The following is a 12,011-nucleotide window of genomic DNA, read 5'->3' on the forward strand; positions in this document are numbered from 1 at the left end:
CCGAAATAAGCAGTACCACTATCCTTAGTGCAATCAAAACTGGTTAATCCATACTCAAAGTCGGCATGCTGTACTCCTCTTCTCCCTACAGATCCCCGTACACCATGTCCTCGAAGCGAATTGCGGCGTTGACGAACCTCGTAGCAGGCAACTCCATCTTCTGCACCATGCGCTGCGTGATCTTCGGCATGTTCACGTTGGCAGCGCGTTCGAGAATGCGCATGCGCGCCTCGGTCTTCGTGATCGGCTTGCCGTCGCTGATTAGCACGGGCTCTAGGATCTCCTCCCTAGCAAGAGCTAGGTACTGCTTGATGTGTGCCTTTAAAGAACTGAAGCAGTTCTCTATCGGGTTACACATTGGGCTGTAGGGTCCCAAGCGTAGCAGGACGAGGTCGTCGTGGGCAGGCACGAGCTCTTCCGTGCGCGAGTGGGCCGGCGCGTTGTCGAACACGACAACAATGTTCTTGTTCGTGTACTCGGTGGCGTACACCTTTGACTCCTTCACCACCTTGTACAGCTCCTCCACGAAGTCCGCGTTGTCCTTCATTTTGATGCTGCCCCGCTTGTTGCGGTACGCTACTACGCCGTAAGCAGAGGAGACTGCGCACTGGATCTGCAGGTTGGGCCCTTTTGAAGGCGGAAGCTTTTCGATCGCGCGTTTGCCCTTCTTCGCCCTGCCACGCGACCGCTTCACGTAGAGATTGTACATGCAGTTAGTCAAGGCATCTACGCGATGCTCGGTAGAATTGAGAGTGAAGATTAAGACGCGCCACACGCATAAGCTTGGGCGGCTTCGAGCGCGCGGGAGTTCCTCGTCGGAATCTTGTCGGAATCTCGTCGGCAGTGACAACTTTGAATGTTGATTAGTCGACATTGAATGAGGAAAAAGGGTGGTACTGCTTATGTCGGGTACCTGGCTCCGGCAAAAAATGAACCAAAATTAAAGCTGCCGACTTTGGATGTTGAATGAGCCAACTATGGGCGGGCAAAGGTGTATAAATGAAAAGACACTTTTTCCCGAGCCAATCGGGCGTCATTTATGGAGGTGTGACTGTACCGTATCAAAGTTTTATTAATCCTCGCCGTCGCTGTCGTGGCAATCTCTATCGCTCGCGCTACATTCACTACCGATGTCGTCGTCAGAATTAGCTTCCATCTCTGCTAGTACGTACTTTTATAGCAAGTTAATAACGCTGTCTGTGTCTAATTCGACAGTCTGATGTGGCGTCTCCCAAACTGCGCAGCTTGTGATGGCCTGCTCAACCTGATTCGCACGCCTTTTTTATTGTCTTTGCTGCTTTGCAGATTAGTTCTTCCTTCGCTCTATGATCTTTCATGGGTAGATTGCCACAAAAGCGCTTAATGCACTCTTTTACAGTGTGACCAGATAGCTTTTTGTCGCCGTACGCGACCGACACGTGCTTGTATTGCTTGCGACGCTTGCCACTTCCTACTATAATCCTTGAAGGCCGGCTTATGAAGTCACCGACAACCGAGGCTCTGGTGAATGACGTGGACGAGTGATTTAATAGTGTCGTGCGATAGGTTACAGACACAGAATTAGCTGGACTGATGATGAAAAATAGCGGACACCATCTGGGTAAATTTAGGTGCTCCTATTGGCTAGTATTTAAAGAGTAAACGTCGTCTATGACTACGAATAAACGGTCTGCCTATCGCTAAACAAAAACATAAATTGATCAGGTTTCATCGTGCAGTGTGTATGCTGTCAGTAAACACAAAAACTACAACAGTACAATATTTAGTGCTATGATTGGCTACACGTATTTCTATTGTCATTAATGAGTGATCACATACGGAATACGGTACCGTTAGCAGAAAAATACGTCGAAGTACGTGATATTCTTCAGCGGACTGAACTACATGTATGCTGCGGAAAAATAAATTGTGTCAGTTAGTTGGCAACACTGTAGTATTTGCAGTGTGATTCACACTGTGAAATCACTTCGGCATTGAGCATATTCGTAACAACAAGTGATCCCATTTAGCGTCAATGGGTGCCTAGAGCAAGTCATTTTTCCATTTTGCCACGAGTTGCGTGGCTGCCTTGGCAACAGAGGCTGTGGTGTGCTTGCGTAGCTTGTTAATAGTACGCCCGACACCCGTGCTCTTGAGAATTTCAACAGTAAGCACCATATCTGCGAGTGTGCTCAGCACATGCGTGGCCAGAGCAGGTGAAACATTTTTCACGTAGCCGTTCTGGTCCAGTAAACCTTGGAGGAAGGCTACACGCGTTGCTACGTCTTCGGTATCAGCAGGAGCTGCCGCCGTTGCCGCTGCTACCTCAGAATCGACAGCTGCATCCTCAACATCGCTCACCTTTAAGCTCTCCACAAAGACCCCCTATAAAGTCGTTTTACATAGCCAATCAGCAGGTCAGAACTTGAAGGTATCAGTGCACGCATATAACTCACATCAGGAGTTTCCATTTCGACATTCAAGTTGAGCTCCAGCATTGGGGTGGCTTCTGGAAACGCAGGAGCGAATCCTACGCGATGGGGTTCGCACAGGGCCCATACCGCTTGCATAGTTAAGAAATAGCGCTGGTTGGGGTCATTATGTGCTGATTCCGTCATCCAAGATCCATCCTCACGTTGAGTCAGCAGCAAGTAAGCCATTCCTCGGTGCATCTGTACGAGATTACACGATCCCTCAAAGCATCTCAAAGCCTACGCATACCGCATTTTTGCGAAGTTAGTGAGCATAATACACGGTCACGAAAACTCAGATCTTTTTTACCCTCAATGAGTCACCTAGCAAAGGGGCATCTTGCTGCGCCAGAAGATAGACGATATGATGACGCAGGAAGAGATATTCGTGAGGAAGGAGGTCCTATTTGACACCGAGACGAAACGTGTTAGCATTTACAACGAGCTGCTGAGGGTATAAGTGTGCAAAAGGATAGTATCATACCGTCTCGCAGCGCAGCCGTCCATGGTTTGTATGTACAAATACCAAGGTTGTAACCAAGTGTACCTGGTCTTCGTACTCTTGGGGCGAAAGATCACTGGGGCCTTTGTATGGGTATACCAGCAGCAGATGTTGTAACAGCTGCGGCAAGGTGAATCCTAATGAGATCCCAAGCGCATGCGAGTGATGCCATACGACCAGCGCACTCGTCAGTCGTTCATAGATCGAGGGTCCGTTCTTGTCGTCTGTTGGTGGAGGGCTCTCTGCAGGATTCCAACCAAGAAGTTCCTGCGCATCAACAAAAGTGAGTCATCATCCAGTCCGATATCCTTATCTATCTCCAGACGCCTCACCTTGGCTCCATAAACAACAGGCGATCGATCACAAAAGTCCAACAGCTCAACACGTCTCGCATGTGAGATTCCCACACGCTCTACTAGGTAGACAGCAGACATAGCATTGACGAGCTGGGTGGGCGTGGGAATGGATCCGACGGCCCAATTGACGTGACGGTCCTCCTTGAGCCACAAAGCGCCGATGAGCCTAGCGTACAGTGTGGCAAGGCGCAATATATCTCCTTCCTCTACTGCCTGTAGATCGTAGAGCGACTGGATGGCGTGTAGTCCCCAGTCTGGGAAGCCCGCGGCTTCTCGCAGCATTTGATAAATGCAGTTAAGTCCCTTGGCGATACTCTCGCGTCTCATAGCGATCTTCCAGGGCTCCGGAGCTGCACGTTTCGCTAGTTTTTTTGCCTTAAGTTTGCGAAGTTCCTGGTGCATGAGCCGCTTGAGCACTTCCTTGTGGTTCGTGAGACTCACGCGAATCTCCTTCTCCACGGCTTGACGCACCAGTTTCGTTGTCAGTTTGGACACGTCATGGGATGCGATCACGCCTGCAATTGCGGTCGCGATCTTGGCCTCCAGCTCCTTGGAGATCAAGCGCGGGTTCACGATGAGTGACGAGCCTGTGGGTGTCATCTTAGTGTACATACCCCCCGCCATGGTCCACAAAGCTCAATAACCTGGTTCTCCCCGGTTTTAAATTCTAGCCAATTGCTGTCAGCTACCCAGGTATTCGATTTCAATAGTGTAGCCAAGTGAAAAGTGGTGTGTGGTTCAAGACCAGTTTTCTCCCTATTATCTACCTACGGGATGCTGGCGCGTGCACTTCGATCGTCTGCGCTGTCGTGTGCCGCGAGCCGCCGCTTTATCGGTGGATTCGCTGTCGATGCGTCTGTACCCACCGTGTTTGAAAAAGTGTAAGTCTCACTAGCTTATCTATTAACCTAAAGATTCCTATGTGATCTTCTGGCGTTCTAATGGTCTTGTTAATGCCAGGGTGAACGTGGTGCTCGTTGACTTCGAAGGCAATCGCCACGTGGTCAAGGGCCGCGCCGGCCAGACGCTGCGTCAGGCCTGTGAGATGAACAACGTGGGCTATATCAAGGACGACTCGATGGGCGGTGGGGGGGTGTACGATGCTCGACGCGCCGACTTCTACACCGAGTCACTTTTTGGCGAGGGCTCAACGTCCCCGCAGTCGCACGTTGTGGTGTCCAACGAGTGGATTTTCAAACTTCCGCCTGCCAATAACCAGGAGCGCCACATCATTGATACGTACGTTCCAGCCGAGGACCGCTCTGCCAACTCGCGTCTAGGCACGGAGATTGTGCTGCAGAAGGAACTGGACGGACTTGTTGTGGCCGTTCCCGAGACGCCGCCCGTTGAGGAATACGAGTACGAACATGAGTACGATGAGGACGATTACGAGTCGTACGACGACGAGCACCAGCAAGCCTAAGCCGAGGCAAACGGAGGACACCGAAGCGAGCGAGTTGAAGGCCCCGCCATTACTAACAAGACAAAAAGAATGCAAACACATCATTTTCGACTCGATGTCTCATTCTGTTTATAACTTGCATTAATCGTTGGTTTTCTTTTTTTGTGCAGCTTTCTTCCTTTCCAACTCGAGCTTGGAGCGATTCTTAATATCCTGGCGCTTTTTCACAACGTTGGAATCGCGTCGATTAGGAGTGGATTGTCTTTCGGGCGCCGATCCTTCCTGATCACTATCGCCTGTGTTGTTGCCAGCATCATCCCTTTCGTCTTCCTCGTCGTAGTTGACCTCGTGGTCGTCGTCGTCAAAATCGGTGTCCACGTACGGATTCATTTGGCGCTTTTCGGTGCGCGATATACGGATGTTGTAGCGCACCTTGTCGTCATCACTAAGCTTACGCGTGTCCGATGGGAGCCCCGCTGAATCTCCCGACTGTCCTGCGATAGTCACCATTCGAGTGCTATTCTTGTGACGGAAGCTTGGGTTCGGTGCTGCCTGCAGGTGAGCTTCATCTCCGGCAACAACTCGCACCACTTTTTCAATTGCGTCTACCAGTTCCAACGCGCTGAGCTGCTGGATCGAGGTCACACCCAATAGTTCAGCGATGTGCAAGAGTCCCAGATGCAGTTTTTCCTGTAATGACCGTAACCGTGCGGCACGCTCCTTCTTCTTTTGCTTGACTGCGTTCGCCTCGGCCAGCTGCTTCTCTAATATCTTCACATTGACACTTGTCTTGGAAGCTGCAGCTTCGTCGTCCCCGTTTGAATTGGCGGCATCATCCTCCAGTGAGCCACTTCCACTGGAGCTGCCGCTGAGTTTGAGGTTCACAAATTGTGCTTGGAGAGCTTCAAGTTTCACGCGATGCTCGAGCACGCGCTGCTCTGCCTGCTTCTCCTCTTCTTCAAGCTGAACTGAGTGATCAAGTTGGTTTTGCCAGTAAACCAAGGCCTCTTCTGGTTTGTTGATGCCTACTTGACGGAGAGCGCCCAGTATACCATCATCCTTGTAGGCACTACCCACGTATAGTTGCAAATTCTCAACGTGCTTCTGACGAGCCAGCGATATCTCCTTCATATGGATCAGCTTGTCCTTGGCGCGAAAGAAATTGGGATCAACGGGTGTTGATTCTTCAGCGTCGCCTTCTGTTGGGAAGCTGATGCTGGCACGCTCGGCGAAATCCGTTTTAGTGCTAAGGATATCGGAATTCTTCTTCTGCGTGGAAACAGATACGCTACTGGCCTTCCGCCCACCTTCTTTCGCCGAAAGACTAGCATAGTACAAGCGACGATCAAGCTCTTGGCGCCACCTTAGCCGCGAAAGCGCCTCCTGGTGAATCGAAGTATTGTCCTGTGTTACCTGCACCAGTTTCGGCACATCGAGATTGGCAAGTCGCTTTTCGTATGACACAACTTGTGTCTTTTGCTGCACCTCCACGATTTCACGCTTCATTTTTGCTACAAATACCTCTGCAGTTTCGATTGTGTTCGGATCGCGGCCTGGATATAGTTCGCAGTGACGCAGAATTAGTTTGTAGTAGTCACTGCGTTGGCGGCCAAGAGTAGCTTCATCATTGGCGGTACGAATACTCTCCAGTAAGTCATCAGTCTGCGTGGCGTTATGGCCCGCTGCGCTAACCTCGGCTTTGGCGTCCATCAAACGCGATTCAAGCCCTTTAAGCGCTTCGTTCTTCTCTCGAGCAACAAACTTCACCCTGTCGTACTTCATCCGAAGCTCCAACAGTTGACTCTGGAGCAAGAAGTTAGACAACAACCACAAGAAATGAAATCAGTCGCAACAAAGAACGAACCTCCAGTTTCGAAACAGAGCCCAAAGAGCCCTCGCTGTTTTCCGCTGATAGGAATTCCAACGCTCCCATTTCACTACCCGCAAGACCTTCAGGTCCAGAGGAAGGAGCGACTTTGTGCGGGGGTCGGCGCTTTGCTGAAACCAGAGATTTGTTTGGGTTTCCCAAACTTTCTGGCAGAACACGGCCTACAGTGTTTTGACGTGTCTTCTTCGCAGCAGCAACTCTTTTCGTGGTTGATAGCAGACAAGTATGAGCGCCGGTCAACTCATCTCTTGAACCAGAGCTAGACTCCGTTTTTACAGAGTTTCGACTGGATGCAGCACTGCGAAAAACTCTGCTCTCAAACGCAGTACCGATCAGCGGAAATTGAGTCCAAAGCCACCGCCGAACGTAGTAGCCGTCGTCTTGGTGGAATACGAGAGCATCAATTTCTTTTTGAACTCGATCCGCCTCGCTCTCGGATAAACTTGAGGTCGAGAAGTTACCAAGACTATTCAGAAATTCTTGAAGTTGAGGGGGTTTGGGCCGACTAAGCTCGAGGTGAGCGCCACGAGACTCATTAACTTTCTGCCACGCTCGCAAAAACTCCGTGATGGTGAGGAAAATGGACAGCAATTGCTCTGGGCTAGGCGCTTCCTGGGCAATGTATTCATCTAGGGAGCGGACAAAATCATCCACCGGGTCGTGCAAGGAGCAGTTCGAGGACAGTACCATCCAGTAGAAGAAAAACTCTTGCCGATTCCTCTCGCTCCACCACAACTGGAACATATTCATATTCACAAGCGCGTTCTGTAGCACGCCCCACATGGAACAGCGTTCCAGTTGCACGGGTAGTTCGTCGACACGGCGCTGGCATGCTTCCATGGCTTCAAAGTATACGGCGAGCTCGCGGTAATAACAGTTGCGCAGCTGTTCGTCGCCTAAAAATCCATAGCGCGTAAGGAGCCGCAGTTGGTTGTGGCTGAGATCATACAGCACAACTGTTTCACCTCCACTTTCTTGGTTGCCGTAACTTTTTGCAGTAGCACTTGAGACTAACAATTGAACAGCTCCCTTACAGTCGTGCCTGTATATTGTCATCAAATGAGGCTTGAGGAGGGCCAAGAGCTGCTGACAAACACGTTGTGGGACCCCATCACCAAATAGCCGTGCGAAATCAGTCTCGGATAGCCCATAGCGGCACACAGCTAGAAGCGAGAGCGTATGGCGGATCAGAAGTGCACGCTGCTCAATCTTAATCCGAAGACTTCCAAGGTCCCCCTGGTCGATTGGACCGTTGTTGCCCACTGGTAATTCCGTAGAGGAACTTTTAGCTAAGCTTGGCAGTGTTCCATTTCGATCGGTCGTGGGTGAAAAGACCCCATCGTTTAAAGGGTTCAACGTAGCAGTCTTCAGCATTGCAGTGTGCTCGTGGAGTTCGGCAAACATATCTTTCAGTAGTATGACATTCCACTGTTTCATTAGAAGCTCGTACACGCCATTGAGTTGGTTGCTTTCGCAGGCCTGTTTTAGCCATTGTTGGCGTTGATCATTTTCGGTCAGATCAAAAAGTTCAAGACCATTAAGCAAGAGTCTCACGTAAAGTGGGTTCGAGCTTCCGCGAGCGCTGACGATTAGCTGCTTCACTTCAGAGTCCAATTCACGAGAAAATCTTTGTTCGTACATCTATTCCAGCACAGATTACTTAGTAGATTCTTCCCACGATACCGACAATATTCATGGTTCTTTACCTCAAGAATCGCCAAGCAGGAAACCTCATCAAGTGGCTCCACGACCATAAAAACCGCATTTCGACGGCGCAGCTCCCGGATCGTGCGAGATTCTTTGTCGTGTGGTGGTAGTGTAACATCGTAGATTAGGTCGCCACTGAACAGGCATCCTTGACACGTGAGAGTGAGTTTCAGGAATTATAAGGGACACAAGTCGACGTACTCGCCATCATATACGGCTGGCACACGGGAGACTTTCTGACAGCGATAAAGATGGCTCTTTAGGGTCTGGGTTGTTGAAACAATAATGCGAACCCCGGGAGGGAAGGTGTTAGGAAGCCAGGATAGAATCCCCCCCATCTTCAGTCCTTATACAGTCGATGCCATCGAGAACCAGAATAATACTGCTCACAAGACAAACGAGTCAATTATAAGGATGGAGATTAATCTCGTCATCTCCAGGTCGTACCGTTTTCTCATTGGTGCTGGTCCTGTTGTGTGCTCCCCTTTTCCAGCCGCAGCCTCTAAGCATCGACTAAAGGAGAATTTCAATTTCTCCTCCTCGTGCTCGCGCGGAAGCTCAAAGTCGCGCAAACCATAAGAAATTTCAAGCTGGTTCATGAATCGAAACAAAAACAGCGAGAGTTTCACGCTGTCGTAGGAGCAGCCGCAATAGTGCTCGTAGATGACCTCTCGCTCACCCTTAAGTGAACAATGTCGTTCTTCCGCCCAGTTCGCGAGCAATGCTGACTTGCCATCACCTGAGTGTCCGACCACCACCAGCAAAGCTGATCGAACTTCGCGATTCCATTGACAATGATCATTCAGAATGTGCATGTAGTGCCTTGTTGGGGAGTAGACAAAGTCCTCCTTTCGACTAACCATAAGAACGCAACATCAGATTGTTAGTTTAGCACCGATCAGTGTTAATCCTGCAGCTCCCTACCTTTTAGCGAAAGCGTGATGTGTTGCGGTCTCGCGACTTACGATTGTGCTCTCCACTCGCGGAGGGGCAGATAGCACATCACCGTCTGGATCTTCAAACGCTGCAGACCCGTTCTCAGATCGTGTGTCGCTCACCAACGCGCGATTTCCGTGGTATCCACTGCCTTTCTTACCCGTCGACGGTGACTTCCCCATGCGTGTTGTCCTTTCACAACCAAAGAAGTGGCTGAAACTCCTTTTTGAAAACCGCCTGCTCAAAGAAATTTGTTTTTTTTTCATATTTAGCAACTGCCTGTTAATTGTTTCAACTCAACTCGACGCGGAGGCTACTTCTGTCCCTGCTCATCCAACCGTCGCAACGCTGCCAAGCGAGCTTTCTCGCGGCGATCAGCCAGCGTCGACGGCCTCAAAGACGATGACGAATCCCCCGTGCCACCAACAGTTTGACCAGAGCCTGCAGCAATAGTACGCATACTTAGTCCAAATAGACGTGAAACTAGCCATGCTCAAGCGCACCTGCGAATGGGGAGTAGATAAAATCAGAGCGCCGTGGCGTTCCATTGGTAATACTACGCGAAGGGTTGCTTGGATCTCCGATTGGCGTTTGGTCCGTCAAATTTGCCGGCATGAGGCAGCTTAGGAACGAACCGAGGTAGGCTGCACGGTTCACGTATGCCGGGATGCGTTTGTCCAGCAACAATTGGCACAAGACGTCTGCATACGTGTTGCAGTTCCTGCACAATCCCAATCCAAAAAGTCCTCAGTCTCTCCCATCCTGTATTTACGAACCTGCCGCCTATTCGTACTTGGTGAAAAGGTTGTAGGTATCACCATCAAAGTCCGGGCTCAACGAATAGGCCAGGCGATGTGCCTCGTAGGAGGTTCCCTCAAAGAGCCCCATGTCGATCGACTCCCGAAATTTGGCACCTGTACGCAGCAATAAGTTAATAATACACTTATAGATAGATATGGAGGTGTCACAGCACCGGGTGCCTGTCTAGGCGTCGAGGCAAAGACGCCGGCTCCGCTCGCGTAGGAAAACTCCTTCCCGCCTATCTCGACGCCACTGTGAAAGATGCCGAAGCCTAGCGCTGCGAATAGAGCAAAAGTTATGTCAATAAACGTCAATAAATAGACGAAAGAGATTCACTCACGAGCCATGAACTCGTTGGCCTCCACAAGATCGTAGATGTTGAGCAACACAGCCATGGGGGAGCCCATTTCTGGATTGTTGCAAACCTCCGTCCGGAAATATAAGCGGGGCATCTGTTTGAACCGTGTCCGAAAATATAATCGGATATGATTCCAAATCAAGTAATTTGATAGTACTTTTGAGATGAAGAGAGGAAAAGAGGAAGTGATATTGAAGGCATACATGGCCGAGCAACCCGTAGGTTTCGTAACCGCTGGGCCTGGGAGGTAAAACCCCTCTCCTGCGTCCAAACATCCTCCCAGTCCTGCTATCTTTGACTTCAACAGTCGACCAAATCTTAACACTCCCCCGCCGTGACTGTGTTTGTGACGGGGTCACACAGCACCTTGCGCTAGAGGAAGTTATCTTCCGAGAGTATACAAACTCTCAGTGAACGGCAGTTCACAGGTCCCCTCTTTAATTAAAGAGAGCGAAGTGACCTAAATAAGGTAGATTGTAAACTGAGTATATTTATAGGTAGGTTAAGTTTGGGTTTAATACAAACTGTTAGTTACCTATAGAAATGCAATGTCATTTAACCAATGGTTGGCTTTGAACGACCTTGGTACCTTGTACCAAATATCTCGGGTCATACTCCTGAAGTGTGAAGTGTCACACTTCATGTAACCAGGGTACACTTAGGGCTACGTACCCCGTTACATCCTCCCCCACTTAGGTTCGGTTTACCGACCAATCAGAATGAAGAGGTGTTCGTCACAAACTCTCATTCTCAAAGTCGAAAACCATCGACTTGGCCGCGCGAGCGCGGCGGAGGCTCACTTCACAGTTAGAGCCTCGAGCAGCAACCTGTGCGCTCTTCGTCTAGGTCTCCACTTCGACCGTTAATATGCCTCGTGGCACTGCTAAGAGCGGTGCTAAGACACGCTCCAAGGCTGCAGCCGGTAAGGCGCAGGCCAAGAGCGCTAAGCCTCACGGCAAAGGCTCTGCACCTAAGGAGGCTGCTCAGGTGGCCTCCGAGGCGATCGGTTCCTCGGGTGACGCGGCTGTGGACAAGCGCGCAAGCAAGCGCCGCAGCCCGTCGCCCTCATCTTCAGACAATCGTCCGAGCCCTCGGTTCGTAGAACGTGAGTTCAACTCGGACAGTGAGGACGATGCCGAGTCCGGGAGCACTCATGAGCTCCTGCGAGCTCTGTGGGAGGGCACAGCCCAGTGCCCAGTGAACACAAAGATGACAGCGTGCAGTCGCCCGCTAGTGATCAAGGTGATCACAGTCCTAGGCCTCTGTGCGCTCTGCGAGTCCGGCCGTCAAGGCTAAGGACGCTCCCAAAGCCGGTGGCGATGAGGAAGAGAATCCTCGCAAACGTCTCTCGCTTGCCGAGGGTCTTGCGCGTGCTAAGGCCTCCAAAGCCGAAGGCGCCAAGCTCTCAAAGAAGCGTACTGCCTCTAAGTCTCCACTCCGCGAGGAGAAGGAGACTCGACGCTCCTATCAGAGTCTCTTCGACTCCTCGGATGAAGAGAAGGAGAAGGAGGAAGAAGAGGAGGAGGAGGGTGCTATCGTTGAGCCCCGGGAGGTCTCGAATGACCTCGACCAGCAGCAGGAGGATTTCCAAGCTGCCCAGCGTGTGCGTGG

At 50.7% G+C, this 12,011-nt stretch overlaps 5 protein-coding genes across 5 annotated transcripts; 1 reads left to right on the top strand and 4 right to left on the bottom strand.

Annotated features, from left to right (window-relative positions):
• Positions 1-2,022: 2,022 nt before the first annotated feature.
• On the bottom strand, positions 2,023-3,929 carry PITG_19813 (uncharacterized protein; the record flags this gene model as incomplete). The annotated part of the gene is made up of 4 exons (XM_002895819.1): positions 2,023-2,364; positions 2,436-2,690; positions 2,998-3,219; positions 3,285-3,929. 4 exons carry the CDS (start codon positions 3,906-3,908, stop codon positions 2,023-2,025), a joined length of 1,443 nt encoding a protein of 480 aa, XP_002895865.1.
• Positions 3,930-4,041: 112 nt separating this feature from the next.
• Positions 4,042-4,826, top strand: PITG_19814 (uncharacterized protein; the record flags this gene model as incomplete). The annotated part of the gene is made up of 2 exons (XM_002895820.1): positions 4,042-4,189; positions 4,269-4,826. The coding sequence occupies 2 exons, from the start codon at positions 4,083-4,085 to the stop codon at positions 4,729-4,731; spliced, it is 570 nt and encodes a 189-aa protein (XP_002895866.1).
• A 25-nt stretch (positions 4,827-4,851) lies between these two features.
• PITG_19815 (uncharacterized protein) lies at positions 4,852-8,516 on the bottom strand (the record flags this gene model as incomplete). The annotated part of the gene is made up of 7 exons (XM_002895821.1): positions 4,852-5,934; positions 5,992-6,513; positions 6,590-6,778; positions 6,875-7,834; positions 7,934-8,239; positions 8,305-8,440; positions 8,503-8,516. 7 exons carry the CDS (start codon positions 8,514-8,516, stop codon positions 4,852-4,854), a joined length of 3,210 nt encoding a protein of 1,069 aa, XP_002895867.1.
• Positions 8,517-8,691: 175 nt separating this feature from the next.
• On the bottom strand, positions 8,692-9,423 carry PITG_19816 (uncharacterized protein; the record flags this gene model as incomplete). The annotated part of the gene is made up of 2 exons (XM_002895822.1): positions 8,692-9,160; positions 9,230-9,423. 2 exons carry the CDS (start codon positions 9,421-9,423, stop codon positions 8,692-8,694), a joined length of 663 nt encoding a protein of 220 aa, XP_002895868.1.
• A 120-nt stretch (positions 9,424-9,543) lies between these two features.
• PITG_19817 (uncharacterized protein) lies at positions 9,544-10,494 on the bottom strand (the record flags this gene model as incomplete). Its single annotated transcript, XM_002895823.1, has 4 exons — positions 9,544-9,962; positions 10,035-10,155; positions 10,215-10,319; positions 10,383-10,494. 4 exons carry the CDS (start codon positions 10,492-10,494, stop codon positions 9,725-9,727), a joined length of 576 nt encoding a protein of 191 aa, XP_002895869.1.
• Between the last annotated feature and the right edge of the window lie 1,517 nt (positions 10,495-12,011).

The sequence above is a fragment of the Phytophthora infestans genome, genomic scaffold (genome assembly GCF_000142945.1).
Source record: "Phytophthora infestans T30-4 supercont1.130 genomic scaffold, whole genome shotgun sequence".
Classification (NCBI taxonomy): Eukaryota; Oomycota; class Peronosporomycetes; order Peronosporales; family Peronosporaceae; genus Phytophthora; species Phytophthora infestans.